The 23,761-nt window shown below is 41.9% G+C and overlaps 1 protein-coding gene across 2 annotated transcripts in view; it reads left to right on the top strand.

Annotated features, from left to right (window-relative positions):
• Nucleotides 1-23,761, top strand: part of WWTR1 (WW domain containing transcription regulator 1) — a gene marked incomplete at its 5' end in the record, with an annotated part of 111,302 nt that overhangs the window by 56,582 nt on the left and 30,959 nt on the right. For both annotated transcript variants that reach the window (XM_080929251.1, XM_080929250.1), the window contains one exon: nucleotides 10,203-10,339. In XM_080929251.1, the coding sequence (XP_080785377.1) occupies nucleotides 10,203-10,339 (137 nt within the window). The remainder of the gene's footprint in view (nucleotides 1-10,202; nucleotides 10,340-23,761) is intronic.

Raw genomic sequence — 23,761 nt, 5'->3', positions numbered from 1 at the left:
GGTCAGTTATTAGCCACCCTGACTATATGAAATCTAGACATTTTGCAGTAAACAAATGAGCCACAACCTTTATTCTGTCCCTTCTCGGGTTCTTTGTTAATCTAGGGTATTTGAGGATTACTTTTTGTGTCCTGCTCTCCTGTCCCCTCTTCCATTCCCGTTCTTGCCCCCCCCCCCCCTTTCTTCCTCCTTTTTCTTATTCTTTTTGCATTGTATTAGTTAGATCTATTTATGTAGCCAGGAGTGCAGATGTTCGTAAGGGAGACAGTGGAGTTTGTGCCTGGCATAGCGTATTACACCCCATAATAGATGCTCTCATGCCCTGTTGGAGGAAACCAAGGATTGACAGTGGCCTCCTAATTAGTCAGTGACAGAGGCGGAGTTCAGTGTCTCACTTTTCTGTTTTCCACCAAAGATGCCAGGGCATGTTTTATAAAACACTGTGGACTGAGTTGAAATTGTAAAGCATGTTTGCCCGGCGTGTCTAAAACCCTGGGTTTCTCCCCTGGCATTGCTGAAGGACAGGAAACCTCACCGCGCACCTCAAGATGTACTTCAAGATCCATGGTGGCATGATCTCTGCCTCACCATTTCAGTACCTTGGCATTTGGCTTTGACCCTTCTGGTTACTTCCAAAAATGGGTTGTGGCTGTGAAAAACACTTTGAGTCTGTCTTCAGCCTCTGGGGTTCACACCAGCCTTCTTGTTGTTGATCCATGTTGTCTTACGCCTTCAAAACATGAACAGAAAGTGGGTCGGACAGACCGAGCCTGTGGCTCATCTTCCTAGAATTAAAGGAGAAAAGAAATCAAAGGTAATACAGAGGGAACAGATCTCCCCAGATGAGGAGACGAGTAACTTACTAACAAAAGAAATTGGGGGTTTTAAAAAAATAATTTTTGGTGCAGATCAGATGTGAGTCTAGAGGGGGATGCTGGCAGGTCCTGTGCCTCTGAACTGTTCATTGTACAGATTATACAGGAAAGGAGGTAGTTTGTTAGGGGGAGATACAGCGGAGGTGCGTATCTCTGCTGTGGCCTGCTTCCGGGAAGCCAGGCAGGGAGAGAAAGGACAGAGACCTTCTGTAAGGTCATTAGTAGAGCACCACACTCCTGACTCGTGTGGTGTACGTTTTCTGAGTATGCGCCATGGTTGAATGAACCTCAGGTAGGGTAAGGGCTACCAGTCTTTCATTTGTTGTCCTTCCTATCTTACTCTCTAGGGAATTAATTCCCCATTAGTTCCTGTTCTCCTGCCTGGAAGGAAATGGCTTTGTCCTCGTTTTCTGGCCAAGTGACATTTACTTGATTTGGCCCAATGAGAGGGGATGATAGACGCGGCCCAGCTTGGAGACATTTGATATTTGGAGTGATTTGGGAGCAACCAAGCATTGGGTCAGTGGATGTCCCACTTCAGAACAACTGGAAAAACAGCACGGAGAAACATGTGTCAGACACAGAGAGCCTGGAAAAACAATTTTCAAAGTTATTTAAGCATTTATCATAGTTTGGTGACTTTAAAATGCACTGAGCTGCTTTCCAGATGTCAGATGTAGGCAGTGTGGTTGGTGTATCAAATAAAGAAGCTATTCAGGATGTCAGGCTCTGGACCATTTATAATTAAAGCAACAGTTCTTAGCCACCTATGGGTACTCAGTTTTACCCATTGCCCACCCTTGGCTTACCAATCTTTTGCAGGCCCACACACCGAAGGCCCTTAGAGCATCTATATTTAAGTGGCACAAATTCAATATTCCACACCTAGCAAATCTCATCAGAGATATTCAGCGGGTGCAGAATAGCTTCATCTGAGGCTGGGCCACGGAGACAGCACATACCCTACCACTGAAAAGAACTGGATGCATTGCATTTACTGATAGTATGTATGTCCTGAGCCTTATTAGACTGTGCATTTAAAGAATTTTAGTGCTAATTTTCACTATACTAAGTGGACATTTACACTACTATATTTTGCACTATATATGGAAAACTTTATTTTGGGGGTGGGACGGGGCAGGACAGAGGTCAGTGTTTCATGTGTTTTACCTCCAGCCCCCAAACTGATTTTACAGTTGGATCCCTGCAGGAATACCACCACTGTAAATGTTTGATAAATGAGTAAGAGGATGAAAACAGTCCATCTCCTATGGATGATGGACCTCGTCTTTGCGACACTTACCTTTTTCATCACATTTCTGTCATTGAGATAATATGGGATACAAACACCAACTATATATTTTGAAACTGTCGTTTAGAAGTAAGAGAATGAAGGGAGGGGGACAAACGTTTACTTTCTGCTTAAGTCCTAATAGTGGAGCTGAACATGGCCTTGCACATCCTTAATATCATTGTAAATCTCAACGTGAGAAAAGAGCAAAAATGCTGGCTGTTTATACAATGACATTGTTTGTGTAGCCAAGCTTCTTCCATGGGCTTTTTGGCTTGAATCAAACAGACAAAAACAACCAGGCCTTTCCTTCTTGTCCTCTTAGTGGGTTATGGAAAATGATGTTAAGCAAGAATTTGGCTCTACTTGCAGAGGCAAAGTCAGATTTGCTTGCCCTGGATGATATTGGTAGGCTAGAGCAGGTGATGGTCCGTCTCTACACTGGCGGGACCTCTTACCCTCTGCAGACTGGTCTGTGGGTCACACTGCTGGGCTGGATCCATGAACCATTTCTGGTTTTGTCTGAGAAATGGAACAGTTATAGTGTTTATTTCTTTCCTGTCCTGAGCACAAAACCCTGGTAACTAAACCCTTTAAGGAATCACAGATATTAAGATGTCATGGTCCCAAGCTGACTCTCAACTGTTTTCCTGTGCTGAGGGCCACCCTCACGCCCTTCTTCTGAGGTAGACAGATCACCACAGCTGACCCCAGTGCAAGGGCTGTTCACAACGATGCTGATTCTTGGCTTCTTGGCAAGGCTGGGATGGGAGTCAAGGATTAAAGCCATGGTTGTTAAAAATACAGTCCATTTCATTCATTTAGAATTCCAGAAAACTCTGAGACTGGGAACATGCGTGGAAGTAATGCTTCTGGCTCGAGAGCATCTTTTACTAGAACACCTTACAGATGCCCTATCTGTACATGACCTGGCATTCTGGTGACACATGCTGCAGTGACACCTGGATCAACTGCTGCCGTGAGAATTGACCTGGAAACTTTGGACCACAAATTCCTTGGGGTTTCAGAAGCTGAGCGCTCTCAGCTTTCTGTTGTGTGAACAGTCATCTTCATTGTATGGCACAAATAAGTTTTTGTAGCGTTGGGGTTTAGATGTTGACAATAGATTTGTCAGCTGTGCACATTTGTGGTTGGATTCTTGTCTCCATGTGCCTTGTAATCCAGGTTAGCGAGGGTGGAATCATGGGTGGTTTGGAAGATTGGAAGACGTGAAACAGGCTATAGTTGGGGAAAGCGTTCTTGGACAGGATTGATTGGAGTGAAAGCTAGAAGGATGAACTTAGCGGGGAGACGGCTCATCTTAGATGTAATAGGAAAATGTAAGCCGTGCACCTGTTCATCTCGGGTGGCAACAACCTCCAAAGCAAGCTCGCCGTCAGTGAAGTAGCTCGTGCAGTAAGCAGAGGGTAGGCTTCTGATCTTACTATTACAACCAGGATTGATGAGCTGTAGAGCTGAGCATCCACGTAGTGTTGGCTTCTGCTGTGGGCTCCCACTGTTATCACTTTCTACGGCATTCTGGTTTTAGGTGATATCAAAGGAAAAGTGTGTGCTCAGGCCAGGGAGAATTGCTGTCATTACTATTATTATTATTATTATTATTATTATTTATTATTATTATTATTATTGTTGTTGTTATTATTATTAAGATTTATTTATGAGTACACTGTAGCTGTCTTCAGAAACAGCAGAAGAGGACATCAGATCCCATTACAGATGGTTGTGAGCCACCATGTGGTTGCTGGGAATTGAACTCAGGACCTCTGGAAGAACATTCAGTGCTCTTAACCACTGAGCCATTTCTCTAATGCCCCCTGTGCCCTGAGAATTATTAAAGATCATGGCCACCACCTTTTTCTTATGGTTTATGACAAAGTCTTAGGTATCGGTTAGAAGACGTAACTGTCATAGGGCAGAAAACAAAATAAAACCAAAGGGAGTGCCCAGGAGTTGCCAGAACAGAGTAAAAGACAGGGAGTACTATGCTATTTCCCAAGTTGTAAGTCTGTAGTAAGAATGCTTCTTTAGTGTGTTGGATTACATTAGAATATGGGTAATATTTTTCTCTGAAAATATTCCAGATTTGTGTTGTAATTAGGAATGGTCTTCAAACTTTCATTCTGGAACAATCCTTGCTATCTGCTATAGGATTAAACATTGGCATAGAATCTGTTGTCTGCTTATAATGGGTCAAGTTTATTTGGGAAACCCTATCTGAGAATTTATCACCATCATTCAAAGCTGTTTCAGTTTCCCTTAAATGTGTCCTGGGACCAAGTCTGTTTTTGTCAGGTCACAAAGAACAGGTTGCAAAAGTTCTTCATTTAGCACTGTTCAATGTTAGTGCTTTTGTTTGTTTGTTTGTTTGTTTTGAGATTGGGCCTGGTTGGTCTGGAAGACCAGGCTGACCTTCAAGAGCTGAAATGACACCTCCAGGCTGTTAACACATACAGTTATTATAGAGTATTAAGAGAGTGGTAAACTGAACCAGTAAACCAAGTTTATCTGTATCTAAGTTGGGCTTATAATATCATGGGGATTTAAGATATTTTAAAATGCCCTTTGTATGTCATAAAGTTTGTTCCATGGTCATTAGAAAAGTTTACATTTCATTGGAAGGAAGTAATTCTACTTCCCCAAATAAGAGGGAGCGAAGGAAGAGGTTAAAGAGAAACTTCATCAAAATAACATTACTATGGACTTGATCCTCAGTTGGCCTCCTAGTTTCCATCTCATTGGGACAGTTCTCTTTATGTACCTTGCTAGGTTGTGGTGGGTAAAGGGGCAGGGGGAAGACCCTTTAAGTTCTGCTGATGATTGGACTGGTTCTGACTATAGTGTGAAACTCTAGTATTAAAGTAGGAGGTGCAAAGGGATGGGCAGTAAAAAGATAAGAACATTTGTAATCATTTTTACTTTTATATCTTTATGCTCTTCCAGTAATATAAAATATATCATACATTATTTCTCTTTATTAAAAATTCTCTGTTGTGTAGCTAAGTTAAGTGTACTAGGTCAGGGACTGGCAAGTAAATTCTTTCAAAAACACCAGACCTTTTATTTGCTGGGCACTGAGAAGCTGGTAGATTCTATTTTTTACAGATGGGGTTTTATCTGGGCTTTTAATGGTTCCATTAGTCTAGGCTGTATATTTATAAAATGCTTCCTGTCTTTATTTTTGCCCAGAGCGTTGTGCATCATGAATAGAAGGTGTATAATAGTCTTTGGTTGTTGAGTCAATTTTGTCAGCCTTGAAACAGGATTGTCTGACACTAAGTAAGTGAACTTGGGAATCCTGGTCATGAAATCAGGAAACCTATGACTTTGATAGTCTGGATGCTTAAACCAGACCTGCTTTATGTGAATGTATTTTTGCTTAGCATATTTGCTGTAGGGGTTTTGCTTGTGTGTTTTATGTCTCGTTGGCTACGGATGCCAAGTTTTGGGTTATCCAGTCAGGTGACACAGGGTCTGCATTAGTATTAAATGCAGGTTCCAGGGTATATTGTGATTTCAAGACTATGATCTTTTAGGCTTGTAAAGAATCTATAGTAGGTTATAGTGGCAGTATTAGCTCTAGAGAGACCTGAATATGTGTGTGTGTGTGTGTGTGTGTGTGTGAGAGAGAGAGAGAGAGAGAGAGAGAGAGAGAGAGAGAGAGAGAGAGAATGAGAATGAGAATGAGAATGAGAATGTATGTGTAAGTGTGTGTCTTTGAAGACCTATTCCCAGCGGTGATGTAGATTCTACGTGGACTTGGGAGAGGAAGAGAAGGAAAGCCAGCAGGACTGAGGGCACCTACGGCTTTCCCCATCTGTAGGAGAAGTACTGCATAGGACAAAGCAGTAGGAGAGAAGAGGACCAGACAATCCCCCAGGCACATGGGCAGGACCAGGCTTGGAAGTGAGGGGTCACCTGAGGGCAAGAGTGCTTCCTGTCTTTATTGTAGTTAATCTTTACCCCACAGACCTTATCTCATAATTAAAATGGCTTTGTCTTAATCCACAGGGAAAGAGGATTTGATACATCAGTTTCCCAGTAGCCATCTTTTCCAGTCCAGAACCTTCTAGAGGCATGCTGGCCTTCTCTTTCAGCTGGCCAGCCCCAGGTCACTGGAGCTGCCCCTGCTCATTGGTGACTGGCCAGTTCTGGGGCAAAGTCCTGCTGGAGTTTGAAGCTCAGTACAGTTCTGTCCTCCAAGGGAGGAGAACGGCCAGTCCTTCACATTTGTTGTGGGCGTTTTACCCACCACATGCTATTCGAGGCCCTTCATGGAAAACCTTTGTAGGGATTTTGTTTTAAGTCTATGGAAAAGTTTTCCTTCCTCTTAAGAACTGCTATTCTTTGTAAACTGCACTGGGCCAACAAACTTGATTTATTTTATTTAAGGCTGCATGAAGATATGGGGGAGAGGGGTAATTGTTTTTAAATATTTATTTATTTATTTTTGATTTTGTTATTGCCTTATTTGTTTGAGACAAGGTTTCTCAGTGTAGCTTTGGCTGACCTTGAATTTAGAGAGATCAGTCTGACTCTGCCTGGAGTGTTGGGACTAAAGGTGTACCATCACACCCAGCTCTAAGCTTATATTTGAAGATCAAATTCTTTGCCCATGCTGTGAGGATTTCTAAATTCTTTCAAAATGAAGTATCTGCAGTCATTCCTATTTATTACATCTTTATAGACTTTATGTGCTTAATAGAACTTATATTCTTTGGGAAAGAAAATATGACTATTCTCCAGACTAAGAGGGAGTGAAGGGAGGTTAGGTTAGAGGGAGCTTTATCAAAGGGGAAGACAGCCGACTTTTAAGTTTGCAGTTTATCTTCAGTAGCAACTATCAGGTAACCTCCATATTTGTGCATTAATTTTCCTTTGTTCATGTTGTGTGTGTGTGTGTGTGTGTGTGTGTGTGTGTGTAGGTGCATACACCTTCATGAGTATTTCAACCTTTGCCTGTTATAAATAAACACCTCATAGTCACAGTTAAAAACCTGTAAAGCACACAACCATTTAGATAGGAAAACACAACAAAACAAAACTAGTGATCTCGTTATCTGCATACGTCGTCATACATGGTTGGTTTCTCCCTTTTTACATTTGGAAATAGCATGTACTTATAGAATATATGAAAACATAGGATATAAGAATATATAGATGTGTTGATGTTAATTTCCAAAAGAGATGATGCTTTTAAAATAGAAGGCCTTTTCCTAAAGTAGACCCAGCAGGAGAATAAAGCCAGGAAGGAGGTGGGAGTAGAAAGGAAGTGGGATTAATCCAAACTCTTAGGCTTGGCACACAGCATCGGCACTGAGAAACAGAAGGGAAGTGACTCATATTAATAGAGGAGCCGGGATGACACAGGGAATGGCATCTTTCGGGGTTGGGAACTGGTGAGGGGAGCCAATGCTGAAGACTCTAAATCACTTAAATAATAGACGTTAGTTTTCTTTATTTTTTTTTAAAGCTTTATTATATATGAGTACACTGTAGCTGTCTTCAGACACACCAGAAGAGGGCATCAGATCTCATTACAGATGGTTGTGAGCCACCGTGTGGTTACTGGGAATTGAACTCCAGACCTCTGGAAGAGCATCTCTCCAGCCTGAGAAGTTGGTTTTCAAATCAAATCTTGAACAGTGTAGTTAGCCTTGTGACCAATACGGTCTTCTTTGAGTTTTTGCATTTAGATTGAGAGACATCACATAGACCAGAGACAGGTATCCAAACTTTTGAGAGTGTTGACAAGATATGGTTTACAAATGCATTGTTTCTTTTCATAGGCAATTTAAGCATTGCTGTGAGTCGTTTTCATTGCTGTGTTTGGATTTGAGAAGACTGCTCAGATTCCTAACCCTTGCATAGCAGTCTCGCTCTAGCAGCTTAGCTTTCCAGCTCTTTACCCAAGTAAGGCTCCTCTTTTATTGGAGGCTTAGAGAAGATGGAGAAAGGCACTAATGGTAGTAGTCTTGGGAACAAAGCTCTTCAAAAAGGTTTTGGCTGGTTGTAGATTTGGAATGGTTGACTTCAGACTTTACCAAAACATTGTGCGAGTCCCAGCACCTCAAGCCTTAGGGGATGTCCTTATAGCTTTGGGTCAGACCCATCAGGATGAGGCAGGAGTGTCCAACATCAAAAGCTCAAACATCTTTCCAAAGGAATGGAAGGTAGAAATCATTAACTACCACTTCATATGCTAGCTTTGTGCACAGGATGTCTCACCAAATTCACAGGCCATCACCTGCTTGTTTAGAAGTGAAGACAGTGTGGGCTCAGCTTTGGGGATGTAGCACTTCAGTTGCTATGATAATCCTTCAACTTTAACCCTGTGTGATGCTGGCACTACAGAGAAGGGTTTATGGTGCCAGAACAGAAAATAGTTATTTAGGACAAGCCTACCTTGGAAGTGTGTGTGTGTACATTTGTTGCATGAGAGCATGCCTTAGTCAGAGGACCACCACCGCAGGTGTTTTGAGCCACGTTCCAGGGATTCTCCTCTCCCTACTTCACATTTTGCCTCTGGAGCACTATGAATTAGAAGAATAAACCACAAAGCCCAGCTTTGCATGGGCTCTAGAGATTTGAGGTTCTCTTGTATATGTGCTAAGCATTTTTAACCAATCAGCCTGGAAACAAGTTTTTGATAGGACATCCTGTATGGACAATCATAAGTTTCTTAGCTTTAATTATGGTAAAGGGAATTTATTTTATTTTGAAATTTAGTTCAAAGATGCCAACTATTTATTGTCTGTGTCAGTTCCTTATTCTGAAGGCTTGTGACAAAGAACCTGGGACTTTGAGTTTCCTCTTGTCCAAAGGGTGACTAAAGGGTTTATTCAAGTCTTAAAACAGAATTTGGCTGTCATACTGAAGATATAACAAAGGACATTCTCTCTCTCTCTCTCCCTCTCTCTCTCTCTCTCTCTCTCTCTCTCTCTCTCTCTCTCTCTTTCAATGATTAGGGTCACGGATTCTCATTTCTTTAGTCTTTTGCCTTTTACAACATAACTTATTATTATTATTCTAGATCACTGATGACTCTTTTTGTAGAGTTGACTGCTGCATTTGACATTCAGTAATCAAAGTTAATCCTGACCCCACGTCTGGCACAGACCTATGCTTTGGCTCAGTCCCTGGTTTATTATTTATTTTTTAAAATTTATATTCAATATGAAACTCATCATGTCTTCACTCTTGGCAATGGAATAGTTCCCCATGGTAACATCCTAGTCTTGGAAGAAGCATTTAACTATGAGAAAAGAAAAAAACAAACAAAATAAGAAAGAAAGAAGATCGAGAAAAGCCAAACTAAGTGCAATTGTACCGAAAGGAAATTTCTAAACTTAGCATAAACCCTGAGAGTATTTTCGGGCATTAGAGATAAGAATACCTTTGTAATTCAAAACTCAGGTGTGGTTAACAGGAAGAGCACCCAGGGTTCTTTGTGTCTTAGGAAGTGTGTAAGCCCGGCTTGAACGGAAGAGGCAAACTGCTTGTAAGACTGGAACAAAGGCATGAGATTTAGTTTTGAATATCATAGTTTACTGTCTTTAATGGATATTGAAAGATTTCTGATACCATTTGTAAATTGAAGTAGGGGCACTGTATAAATTTACTCATGTTTAAAATGCATCCACTTACTCAGCTCCACCCACCCAAGGTTGATTGGTGGTAAAGTGGGGCAGGGCAGGTCTGGTTTAAAAACTGTTTGGGACCAGCTTTTGGACCGCAGCTCTCCAGTGGTATCTGTGGGTGGGGAGTTGGGAGGGATGAGGAAGAAGCTGAGGTGCTGATGTATGTTGGGTTAAGCCATCTGAGTTCTTGTCATGGCCCAGCCAGAATGCAGGGCCAAATGGACTAGGGAAGCCCCTGGGTAGAACCAAAAGCAATACATCAGCTACCTGTAAGCTGACCCAAGGGGACAATCCAGTGTTACTGAGATACTGTTACTGGCGACGTCAATGTCAAATGCGGGTGATTAAACAAGTAACTGATTGTTTTTCTTCCTTTAGTCACATAGAAAAAATCACCACATGGCAAGACCCTAGGAAGGTGATGAATCAGCCTCTGAATCATGTGAGCCTCCACCCCGCCATCACTTCCACTGCAGTGCCACAAAGGTCTCTGGCAGTGTCCCAGCCGAATCTTGGTAAGCCCCAAACTCTGACTCCTAGCTGAAGGAGTCTGGAATGAGATTAAGGATTTGACCGATCCCAGCTATGATTGAGGGGAAGGGTTTAATTGTAGATATGGGGGGAGGGGTCAGCCAGAGGCATCTGGAAGCATCTAGACTGAATCTGGCCATGAGAGGAGAGAGAGGGGAGATGAACCTAGGACTCAGAGGTCAAGAGAGGAACCAAGAGAGCACATGGCCCAAATGGCTGAGGTTATATAGGAAAGAGAAGCCGGGGGAGAAGAGAGAAAGCCCAGCCCTGTGCTGGAAAGGTTTTTGGGGTGGGATTCGATGTGCTGGGAGGAGCCACAGGTGCTGAGATAGACTTGTCCCAGGTTTCTTTGGGACCTGATAGAGGCTCCCCGGTGGACTTGGGGGTTCAGAAACAGCTCTGCTTGCCTTGTATCTCTTAATGTACTGGAGTGCTTGGTTCTTTCATTTACATCTTGATGTTTTTGCCACATAATTTGTGACAATGGCTTCAACACCTCAGACATTCTCTTTATTTCCTTGAATGCTTTGAAACGCCTTGGCCTAGTGTCTTCATCCAGACTACGCAAGGCAAGGAGAGCATACGTGTCTTGCTGTAATTTGGTTCCTGAAGAGTACACATGGGAGCCTGCCAGCAGACAAGGTGCTTGGATACTTTTCCGCACCGTGCTGTGGTAGTACGTGCTCTGGTACCATCTGCACTAGACAGACTTTCTGAGTCACAGCTTGTTAGACAGCAGAGCCGGAGTTTGAACCTTGGCTGTCTGGCTTTAGTATCAGGTACTCACTATATAGTATGCAGGTGGCTTCTTCCCGTTTGCTCTACACTGTTTCAGATTTTAGAACTGGGAGTATTTTCTGCTCCTTGACTTGAACACATCAAGGTAACGTAGCAGGACGGAGTAAGCTGTAGGGACTGGCGTCCCCAGGAACTCGGTGCCCACTCTCTACAGCTGGCCCACATGCATTGTCTCCCCAGGCAGCTGACCTAGAAAACAAATAATGGAAGATTGCCCTTGTCCTGCAGCTAGTCGGGACCCAAAACTTCCTACAAATTCCAAATCGATGAAGTGTGTGAGAAGCAAGTGTTGGGATAATAAAGAAATGCCAAATTAGTAATATGTTCCTTTTATAAGAAACTTGGTATGTGTTTGCTTATGTATGCACATTGTGTGCATATTCGGTACCTTTGGAGACCAGAAGAGACTGTCAGAACCCACAGAGTTGGATTGAGGCAGTAAACCAAACCCTAGTCTTCTGCAAGAGCAGCAAGTGCTTGTCTGTCCTTAACTCCAGATCTGGAGGACTCCAGTGCGTCTGGCCTCATTTAGCAACCGTCCTCATCGGCACATAGCTACACCATACCCTCACACTCGTGACTTAAAAAACAACTTATAAAAGAAATTAGGTGCCTATAGCTGGTGGGTTATTTCTGGATCGTCTATTCCATTGGTCTCCATTCCTGGTTTTGTACTTGAGTTTTTGTTCCTGTGTTCTATGGTGTGGTTTGAGATCACGAATTATAGCCCAGTGTTGCTATTTCTGCTTGGATCCCATTGGCTACCCAGGGTGCTTTCTGCTTCCATGTGGCTTTTGTATTATTTTTGTTTTTCTGTGATAAATTCAGTTGAAATTTTGATAAGGGTTCATTCACTCTTAGAGATCACTTGAAATAATATAGCTATTTTTACAGTATATAATTATGTTGTTTATGAAGAGAGAATGTCTTTTTTTAGTGTTTTAAAGATTTCATTATAGAGGTCTTTTACCCTCTTGGTGAAATTAATACCTCTTAGGGTGCTAATTTTAATGAGTTTTTAAAATTAACGTTGCCAGGTCATTATTGATAATATGCCACTGATTCTTGTATAATGATTGTATGTAGCGCTACTTTAATGAAAGTGTGTATTAAGAATTTTCTGACCAGGTGGTGAGGTGCACACCTTAATCCCGGCACTCAGGAGATAGAGGCAGGTGAATTTCCCAGCTTAAGGCTAGCCTGGTCTACGGAGTGAGCTCCAGGTTTGCTGGGGCTACACAGAAGGAAAACAAAAGACATTTTCTGGTTGATTGTATTTTTGGGGGGTCAGTTAAGAATATGATCCATCTACAGTTAACAATACTTTAAACTTTATTATTGTCCTTTTCTATTTGTATCTATTTTTTCTTCTTTTTTTCTTCCTCAAAGTCTTCCCTACATTGTATTCCACAGGCGAGGAGAGCAGCACCCTTGTATCATTTCTGATCTTAGAAGCTTCTCCAAGGCCTCTTAGGAATGATTTTGAATTCATCAAAGATCTTTTTCTGCATGTGTGAATAAGCTTATGTGATTTTTGTCTTTAAATCCGTTTGTTTGTATTATATTACGTTTATTTACTTATATGTTGAGCTAACCTTGTGTGGCTGGGATAAAACCAATGAGGCCATGTCCCAGGTTGACAGGATTCTTCTTTCTCTCCTTTGTTTTGTGGTTGAGCCGGGTTCCTTGGTAGCCCTGACTAACCTGGACTCATGCAGACGAGGCTGGCTGAGCGCTTACCCTTCCGTCCTTCTCTAGAAGTGCTGGAATTAAAGGTGTGCACACCACACTCACCACCACACTCACCACCACACTCACCACCACACTCACCACCACATTCACCACCACATTCACCACCACACTCACCACCACACTCACCACCACACTCCTTGTTCTGTGCTTTTGATATTGGGCTCGACTGATCCCTAGCTCAACCTGTAGTAAAGGGTGATCTTGAACTTGTCTTCCTATTTAGACCTCCTAAGGGTTTAGGTTATAGGCCTGAACTCCTGAGATGCTCCTTAGCCAGATATCTAATGAGTTCCAAGTGCTTGTAGGTCTAGCCATCCTTTATTGTGAGAGGGGAGGCCTGTTGCTTATCTCTTTATTGAGGAGTTAGTGGCTTTGTAAGCACAGGGATCCCGCAGGCGATAGAGTGCCTGTCTGCTTAGACTCTCTGTGCTTTCTTTCATGAAATAGTCTCTGAAGAGGACATTTGTAAAAACCTATTTTCTTCTACTTTAATTCAAATAATTATTTCATGCATGGTATAATTTTCACCTTAAATTTTAATTTTCAAATTTTTCACAATTGGTTGACTTGAATGGTCTACTCAGTTTATATTGTCTGAGTAGATTGGTGGCCTTTGAGTCTGAATGACCAGGGATGGAAGACGGAAGATGAGGGAGGACTGCAGATGTTAAATAAGACAGATGACTAGGTGGGAACCATGAGGGACTGTATACAAGTATCAAATGTTTAAAAAAAAAAAAAAAAACACCCAATCTTTTCACTCAATACAAGAAATCTAATTTACTTGGTGAGAAAATAACAGGGAAATAACACAAAAAGTTCTAACTATAAAGGAAATTAACATTTTAATAATATATAGATGATAAGTTGATATGCTGAATAAACCTGTTCTTCGAATAGTAAATGTCTTTGTTGGGAGTTTTGAAAAGAATTTGATAGTTTAAGTCTGGTCTATCACCTGCCTTCTTTGGGAACATCCTTGCTGTGGAGGATTTTACCTTCATAAACTTGGAGTCTTATCTCTTCTCGAGCCCCTCCAACTCTGCCCTAGTAATGCTTGGGTGACTGTCACTTAGGCACTTGCTCCAACTTGGTAAGTATTGAATGACACTTGGACACTGCTCTCGGATCTCAGCTTTGGGTCTTGGTAATGTTGTCTCTGTTCCTGTGTGATCATATACTCCCCACCCGGTTCCCAACCCCCAAACCGGGGTATCAACTCATTAATTTCTTTTTCCTGTCTAGAAGTCTAAATTTATTCCTGGGTGTTTTGCAGTTGATGATGGTTAGGGACAGCTGTTCTTCCATGCTTTGTCTGAACAGTTTTTCCATGATGAAGTCAGCAAAATAATACCATATGAGGGCCCTGGAAAATGAAGAGCCTTGGTTGGTACTCTTCCCTACTTAAGCACTAAAGAGAGAAAACTCTCTCTTCCTAACTTAGGAAAAAAAAATAAACTAACAAAAACCAAAAAGCAACAGAACAACAAAATAAGACTTTAAGCATGTTTTTGGCCATGAGATTCCAGAAGCCTGCCCTTATGAAACAATTGCTATTTGGTCATAAGCTAATGCTGTCCAACAGTCACCAAGAAGATAAGCTACTGTAATCCTGCTGTTGGAAATCCTTCTGTAGTTCCTTACATGCTGGTCTTGCTAGGGACAGTGGGAAAGGCATTTGCCTCGAAGCCTAATAACTGGAGCAGGATCTCTGGAGTCACATGGTAGAGAGAGAGAACCAAGTCTTGTGGGTTGTCCTGTGACTTCCACATGGTTCATCCGTGTGTGGACACACATACATACAATGAATTAGTACTTTGTTTTATATGTTGTGTGGGATCTGCTTCAAAAATTAATGTATCACAAATATCTTGCAGGCTTTTTTCTCTCTGTGTGTGTGTATGGGTGCTTTGGCTGCATGCGTGTCTGTGCACCACTTTTGTTTGCCTGATGCTGCAGAAACCAGAGGAGGCCATTGGAACTAGAGTTACAGAACGTTGTGAGCTGCTGGTGCTGGGAATCAAACCCAGGTCCTCTGCAGGAGCAGACAGTATTCCTCTGAGCCATTTCTCTAACCCCATGTATGATACCTTTCGATGCAGTCTTTTTATCAAAAGAAAAATTAGCATGGGGAAAAGAAACCTAAAGTTGGCTTTGAGAATGCTTCTGAACAGTAAGCCTCCGCCATGACCTCCTGCTTTCTCCCCACAGCCATCACCACCAGCAACTTCCTGGGGTAATGCCACTCGAGCACACATTGTTGCATGGATGCACATTTCCTCTTAATAGCTTTAGCATGTGTTGGAGAGCTTTCTAAATGAGTGTTTACAGAGTGATTCAGTCTTACCAACAGCATGTCACAGTTGCACAGTGGATGTGCTGTGTTTTGTTTAACCAGCTCCTTATGCTGATACTTAGCTGATTGTACATCCTAGAGCCAGGGAATGTTTATGGAGAGGCTGATTTTACTAAAGTCGAATTCTTACGAGTATATGCATGTATAATTTTAGTAATTATTATTTTAACTTCTCCTTTCCTAATCCAGTAAATACTGTCTTTTCTTATATATTGGCCAGTAATGTCTGTTATCAAACTTTCTTCACACAGTTTAATTTTTTTTTTAATTTTAGATTTATTTTATTTATGCATGTTTTTCATATAGTTTTCAATAAGTGAATGAATTTTAAGTTATCAACGGACATGAACATGTTTTTCTAGTTTCCAAGTTTTTGTATCATGTTTATGGCTGCATGGTGATCCTTGTGTGACTTTAACTAGCGAGGCCATTATCTTTATTATCAGCGGATTAATCTGCTTTATCGATATTTTCTCTTTGCAGTAGTGGAGTCTGTACTTAGGGCCTGGAAGTGCCCTCCCACCAACGGACCCTAGTCTGGCTATTGATTTCTTGAGGCAGGGTTTGTTTCACTGTGTAACTTCTTCTGACTTCAGACTCTTTTTCTCCCATCCCATCCCAGAGTTGGAATTAAAGTTTTGTGCTACTCTGTCTCCAGTTTTTAGAATTTCTCTGACCAGTTTCCTGTCGGCAGCCATCAGAGTTTATTCTCCTTTTTACCACCGGAAGCGCTGCTGCAGGATATGTGTTAATGTTTGTGCATGTTTGTGCCGGCATTTACTTTTTTCCCACTTTCTTTGGACGTTTGGGAGTAAAGATCTAGAAATTTTATTTAAAACATAGCTTTGCTGTGGTTTTCTTGTATGGAGTTACGGAGTATTGTTGAGATTCATCATGACATTCATGTTCTTTCTCTTCTAAATCATATGTGTGTGAGTGCTTTGCTCACCTCTGATGGCTGTGCACACGTGCACGCTTGATTTCTATGAAGAACAGAAGAGTGCAGTGGAGCCCTTAGAACTGGACTTACAGATAGTTGTGTGGTGCTGTGTAGGCACTGAAAGTCACACTAAGGTCTTCTGTAAGACAAGTGCTCTTTACTGCCGAGCTGTCGCCCCAGGCCCTGGGGTATTTACCTTTTAATGAAACAGTCTTCAGTAGTGGTAAAAGAAGGTCTTTTCAAGGCACCTAGTTTTCTATCCGGCTTTGTTTCTCCACCTGTGTATCCAGATGCTTCCTGCCTCTGTGTGTGTGTGTGTGTGTGTGTGTGTGTGTGTGTGTGTGTGTGTGTGTGTGTGTGTGTGTGTGTATCTCCACGTGTGTCCTTTCTATATGTCTGTTTCCGACCTGTGTGACCGTTTGCATTCGACCCATATATCCAGATGCTTCCTACATGTACATCCAGATGTTTTCTAAGCCATAGACGGGAATCTCAGTGGGCGTCACTCGGCTTCCTCATGGACTTTATGCCGTATTATTTCCTTTTCTCAGTGTTGTATTTCCCAGACAGCAAGTTGTGAGGTTTGAATTGTGCCAAGAGTTTAAATATTTGCTGAGCTGGAAAGAATAAAATTTGAAAAGAAAGAGAGGGAGAAAAATGAAGAAAAGAGACGTGAACATGGCTGATTTAGTCCTGCCTTAGTTGCATGTCGATGTTCCAAACACTGTACTCAAGTGTGAGTGCTCGAATTAATTAACACGGTGGTTTTCTCTCTGAGTGTCATAGGCCCGTTCCATCTTCTTCACAAAACAAATGCCCGGAGCCGTTCCATTCTAAAGTTCCCTGGATGCTGATTTACATCCTGTAATATTTATTGTATTTCTTTGCCGCTGCCTGGGCTACAGGAACCTAGGCATATTCCTGAGAGGTTTCCCTTCTTAGACCTCCAGCATGCATTATATGCTTGTGCCCTCTCTGTAGTCAGTCTCTTAAATATAATATGTATATGGCAGTCTGAGGAAACATCAAGGTCTAAATTATATGAATAACAAAATGGCTCTGCTTAAAATATTTCTTACTCTGTATGTTGACGGTCCTGGTTTCTTCTCCATTTTTCTTTTGGCCCTCTGTGCCCTGTTTATTTGTTATTGTCATAAGGGCACAGTACCACAGCGTTACAGTGCCACAGCGTTACAGTGCCACAGCGTTACAGTTCCGAGCTTTTATGGAAGGTCTCCATTGTTACTGTGAGAATTCTTGGTGCCTCAGGTTCCTCCTAAGAATTTCCTGACAGGGATGTCTTGGTCTTAGTGACCACTTTTCAAAAGATTCCTTATAAAAGGCTACTAGTTGTGAATTTGTATCTTCTCTTACTAAGCCATTTGTTTTTATTTAAGTCACAGTTTGGTTGGGATCTGGAGGGAACAGCAAATGTAAAGTATAAGTCCACACAGACACACACAGACACACACAGACACACACAACTGTAATGTAGCCCATTTCATAACCAGAGTTCTGGTATTCCTTGCAAACTCAAGTCACATAACAAAAGCATTGTTTAATGGGCGTTCCTCAAAGTCCAAGCCCTTAATGGAAACAACGTCCCAAATGCAGACACAGTTTCTCTGGACCAACCAGGCAAAAACTATTAGTCTCTGCAGTTTGAACTATGTCCACATAGGTTTTATTTAAGGAAAACAAAATCTTAATTTTCTTTGAATCTTAAACCTCAGAACAGTCTCAAGTTCGGTGAAAGGATCTGCTGCGTTCATCCTTTGTCCTGTATGCCTTTGTTAGTCGTTGGTGATTTGGTTGTCAGCATAGCTTGGTTTGTTTATCTGTATGTATATGATCTTTTCTTTAGCTGGAATACAGGCACGCACTGCAACACATCATAGTAAGAGTTTTGTTTGTGTTGCTGAAGACTAAACCCAGGGCCCAGAAGATTCTACAAGTATTCTACCACTTTGCTATCCCTCTAGCTCTTTCCTTAGTTGTGGAAGGGAAAACTGGAGACATCATGATTTGTAACTGTAAACATCTGTAGCGCTTTATATTGTGTTTTCAAAGCAAAGAACAGGTATCAGAGTCATGGGACCCCACCACTGATTCAGTTCCGTATTTCATGTGCAGTCCATGTGAGTCTGTGTTCAGTTAACATGCGTTGGATTTAGTCTGCTCCTTCTCCCCTTTCTCCTTTTCTTTCTTGGGTGCTGGGATCAAATTTAGGGCCTCAGCCAAGCTATGGAAGAACTTTATTATTGAGCTGTATCCCCAGCCTGTCATTAAATTCTTTTAATCTGGAATAATTCTCCAATTCTAGTTCTTTAGACCTTGACTTTTTTTTAAGACTATAGGCCAGTTATTTGGTAGACAAGTTTTGCATTTGTCTCATGCTTTCTATGACGTGGGTGTTGGTCATACTGTTACACCTGTTTGGCAGGAAGCAACAGGAATGTATTATCATCACGTGATCCTCAGAGGCGCGACGTGTTGATTGGCCGTGGGACTGGGAATGTTAACTTTGATCATTTTGTCTGAGAGAATGGGGGTGGAGACAGTTACTGGGTCACTGGCTGCAGTACCTTTAATACTGAGTACGGAGAATGAGCTATAAGGAAAAGCATTTCCAACTTCAGTTAATGAGTTGTGCTCAGAGGCATGCAGATGCCCTTAGGATGCATGATCATTAAATGATAATTTCTAGCTTGGTTCAGCTAAGCTTCATAGGATATTTACCTGATGTAATTTACATGACAAACAATACATTTGTATATTTATCTGCATAGATAAGTTTAATTTTAGCCTACTCAAGTCTATTATTGAACTTAGAAATATTGCCCGGATTTGCTTACATTTTCCTGCATTAGTTTATTTGTAGCTTAAGAACTTCAGTTACTTTCCTTGGATGTTTCTGCATGCACATTTTAATTCATTCTGGAAACATTAGTTTGGATATTTTTGTGCTACTTATTTTTATTTCTCATAGCATGGGAGCTTTTGGCATATTTCATGAGTTCATTCAGCAAATATGCCTGCTTCATTCTTTAGGGCATTTCAGAAATGGTATATGCATAGATTTTGATGTGACCTTTTAATTATAAGGACTTCTTGTGTAACTTTTAGGATCTTTGTTTCTTCATAAACTATGCTAGTTGTTTAGGTTTCTGTTCTATTGCTGTGAAGAGACACCATGACCAAGACAACTCATAAAAGAAACAGTTTCAGAGGTGAGTCTGTTACCAGTCATTACAGGCATGGTGCTGCAGAGGTAGTTGAGAACTCTACATTGTTGCCTGCTTGGTGTGCCTGCAGAGAGAGAGATTGGGCCTGACATGTTCTTTTCCAAGCTTGAAGCTCCTCCTCCCACATGACACACTTCCTCCAACTAGGGCACACCTCCTAATCCTTCTAATTCTTTTAAGCAGTTCTATGCCCTGTAGACTAAGCTTTCAAATAAATGAGCCTATGGGGGTCACTCTCATTCAAAGCACTGATTCTTTTTGGTGGAGACAGGAGGGGAGAAAGAAACTGCTACTTTGATCCATTCATTTCTTTCTCCTTTATATTTGTAACATTTGAAAGAATAAAAGTAAATAACCAAGTTAAATTGGACTAAGGGGAAACTATGACTGAAAAATGGAAAGAAAACCAAAACCAAACTCATGGAGCTAAAGGGGAAAAAATGAATAGCGGAAGCCTTATTGGTGACAGATGGAACTTGAACTCGCTGGGCTCAGATGGGTCTACTTGCAGGAGATAGGTCATTCATGAGAGATAAATACGCTTTTTTTTTTTCTGGGTATAAAGCACAAAGCAGTGATTTTTTTGGACACTGTCTAGAGTATTTTCAACAAGCAGGGCCAGTAGGAGTTCTCAGGAGATTCCTGTGATCTTCCTCCATAGGAGCTGCATTGCAGGTCTGATCTCAGATTAATGTGGATCAGAATTAGACAACTGAGAGCTGTAATTCCTGTCTTGAGTGGTTTCTGTGTTGTTTCATTTTTTACCTGTGGCCAAACTTTGCTGTGTGTTAAAGGCAGAGCTTGCCCTTTCTCACTTAGCTTCTGTCTCCCAGTATGATCCTGGTGTCCGTGTGAGGCGGAGAGAGGCAATTGAGAGACATTAGTTATGAGGTCTCTTTGGCCTGATGTGACTGAATCACTTGGCAGGTTTCTGTGTCATGTAAGCAGAATGTCTGAAGGAGATTTCTGTGCCTCTGGAATTGAGGCTGACATGCTGCCTTCCATAGCCTTTAGTTCATGTATGTCGCCCCTTGCCCTCTGCCTTGGAACACATGGACTGTATACTTTTTTTCTAAGTACCTTAAGCCCATCGGTCAGAAATGTTCTCATTTCCCCACCCCCACCCTTCTTTTTAAAAGATTTATTTACTTATTTTATGTGAGTACATTCTAATTTTTTTTAAGACAGACCAAAAGAGGGCATCTGATCCCATTACAGTTGGTTGTGAGCCACCATGTGGTTGCTGGGAATTAAACTCAGGACCTTTGGAATGGCAGTCAGTGCTCTAACCATTGAAACATCTTTCCAGTCCAGAATGTTCCCAACTTAAAAAAATGTCTTTATTAAATCTTCACCCCCATTTCCTTTAACTCCCCCCAGATCCACCTGTATGCATCTCCCTATCCCAATTCTGTATTCTTTTAATTTTAATTTAATAACCCATTAATTCTCATTTGATTGTTCATATACTACTGTGTAGAACTATTCATTGGAAAAATCAACCTATCAGGAGCCACATTCTTAAAACTGATTCTCCTTTCCTCGGAAGCTGTCAACTGCCTGTGGCTCATGAGCCTATGTGGGCCACTCTTGTTCAGAACACTCCACTCTGGAATGGCCGTTGGTTGTGCAGGCAGCCACAGTGGCTGTGAGTTCACACCTGCGGCATCTTGCCATGTGCAGAACACACTGTTTTGTTGGTGTCCTCCTGGACCCCTTTCACTCCTTCCTGGGCTGTGGTCCCCGAGTAAGAGGTTATGATTTACATGCTGTTTGGAGGTCTGCCCTCTGGATATTAATCTCCAGAGGGGGAGGGACCCTGCTGTCTTTTCCATCACTGAATTCTAGAAAAGATGAACAGATCAATGCAGTTCAACATCCCCAAATCACCACTATTTCTATTGATCATTTTTATTTCTAAAGAATTGTCTGTTACTAGACATTCTGTTGTGAGCTAGGTACAATGCTCTGAAATTCACACATGGGCAAAGCCACACAGTTTGATGAGCTTCCTTCATCTTGATACTCGGGGTTAAATTATAGTTTGTTAACTCCGTGTCTGGTCCCCCATCCCCCAAGTGGTTCCAAACTGAAAAGTGCTGATGCCCCATTGGCGGCTTTGTTAACGCCTCACCATAGTTTCTGTGATTTCTCACAGGGCCAATAATTTCCAGTGTTTGATTGTTACCTGCAAATTCCCCTTGATAAAACTCCCCAGATGTTTGGACTGCCTCTTGCCCTCTTAGTGTCTCTAGTGCTGACCTCTGTAAATAGTAAGGGCATGTACTAGAACAATATACAGAGAGCAGATCCAAACAAGCGTGGCGGCAGCATTTTCTCTGTTCCTTGTGGGAGTCCATTTTCTGCTCTTTCGTTTGGGCTCCAAAGCTTAGCGCCTGCAGTAGTTTTGAAAACCATTTGGCAAAGCTGACCAATACAAAGTACCCATCGCTTTTCCTAATGAATAGAAATGGCTGCGATCAGAGTTACCATTTCCTGTCAGGATAAAGATACAGTTACTATCTAAAGATAGTAAAACAATTTTGTTTTCCCTGAGAGTGCCCACCCATGGAAACAGGGTCAAATATGGAACAGCACATTAAAGGTCCTAGTTTCTACTGTTCCCTACTAGACATTGCTAAGCTAAGCACACCATCTCTGTAGAAGTGCTTCCTGATGGATTGCTGGATAAATCTTGAAATATTCCAGCAAGTAGGTGGAATTGGGGTTGGCCATTCTAATGCTGCTTTAGGTGGACACACACACACACACACACACACACACACACACACACACGAGAACAACTGAGGAATTAACATGACAAAAATGGGAGGGTTGGTTGCTGTGCCCCACCCCAGTCCACCCACCCCTTTTCCTGGATATGTTAGAAAGATAAGAGTCAGTGTCCTTTAGTTAGATCCATACTGTTAGTAACCTGTACATCCAAGGAGTGTGCTCACTGAGGAGAGCACAAAGCCAGTGGCACAAGCACTTGTCGTCCTCCGAGCAGAGTGGAGGGGCCCAGTTCCGTGAGCCCTGGCCTGTGGCTAAGATTACTATTCAAATGGACAAGCAGGATTATAAGCAGGAAATAATTTCTTGGTGCTAAGAATTCAAGGTTGTCTGCGGGTTATAAGCTCTTTTACTAGAAGAGTCTGGAACATTTGGAGTGCTGCAAAACCCTAGGTCAGTCTTTGGGGATCCTGTTTAGCTGAATGTGTATTGTCCTTGAGGTCTGTGCTCATCAACTGAGCCACCTGAGAACCTTCTCTATCGTAGTGTCCCCAGAATTAGACTGAAGACTTTAGTGTGAAGCCTGGGTAGTGAAACTTCCTGGTTTAGTACTTTACAGATTTTTGGAACCAAATCCACCCGGAAGTGAAAAACTGGTTTCTTTCTGTTCATTTGTTTGTTTGCTGACATCGTTGGATGGCAAATACTGTTTCTGGGAAATAAGAGATACAAGTAGCTCGCTGTTGACAAACACTGATAAATACACAGGAAGACATGAGATGGGTTATTGCATCATTACCGAGTCGAGGCTGTACTGTGGCTGGGTTTCCTTTCCTCTGCGGACATGTGTTTTCCATCAGACAGGCTTGCGTGAGGTTGGCCAGCATGAGGCAAACCATGCATTGCATATAAACAGAGTTTAGAAAAGGCCTGCAGCTGTACTCAGACACTCTTCCTCCTGGAGTAGTTTGTGAACTTGGTGCACTGAGTCTTTTTGTAAGTCAGAAATGATTTACACCTCCATGTTTTGGCTTGGCTTCTTGTACCTCTGTATCGTTACATGAGTCAGGTCTAGTATTACCTGTCAGCAGTGATGTGGATTTGATATGTAATCTTTCAAAAGTGCATCTGATTTTGTCTCTCTTTAAATTCAAGAACAAAGTGCTATAAATTCTGTGTGTGTAAAATTAGATTATACAATCAGAGCACCATTAAGACGTCATCCAGGTCTTTATCTTTATAAAGGGGCTGCATGACTTGTCTTGATGAGATAGCACAAGGGAACCTATCTATCCACTCCAACTGAGGTTACCAACCATTCCTGACTTCTGGATAAGGGCGGGGCAGGGATAGGTGTCCCTTAGTGATTACCTAGGCAGCATTCTGGTGTGCCCTGCCCTTTCAGGTTTCTTGAGGGGAGTATTAAAATTTCTTTGTGTGATTTGTGCTGAGTATTCCCAAGTTTCTTTAGTTTTTAAATTAGTAAATTGGTAGAAATTGTCAGTTTTAACGTGGTGTGTCCTAAGCCCTGTGCCAGAACCCTAAAGGGCCAATGCGGTAGCTAATATAGAGTACTGTCTTC

Source organism: Micromys minutus, assembly GCF_963924665.1.
Source record: "Micromys minutus genome assembly, chromosome: 15".
NCBI lineage: Eukaryota > Metazoa > Chordata > Mammalia > Rodentia > Muridae > Micromys > Micromys minutus.
This window is presented reverse-complemented; position numbering and strand designations above follow the sequence as displayed.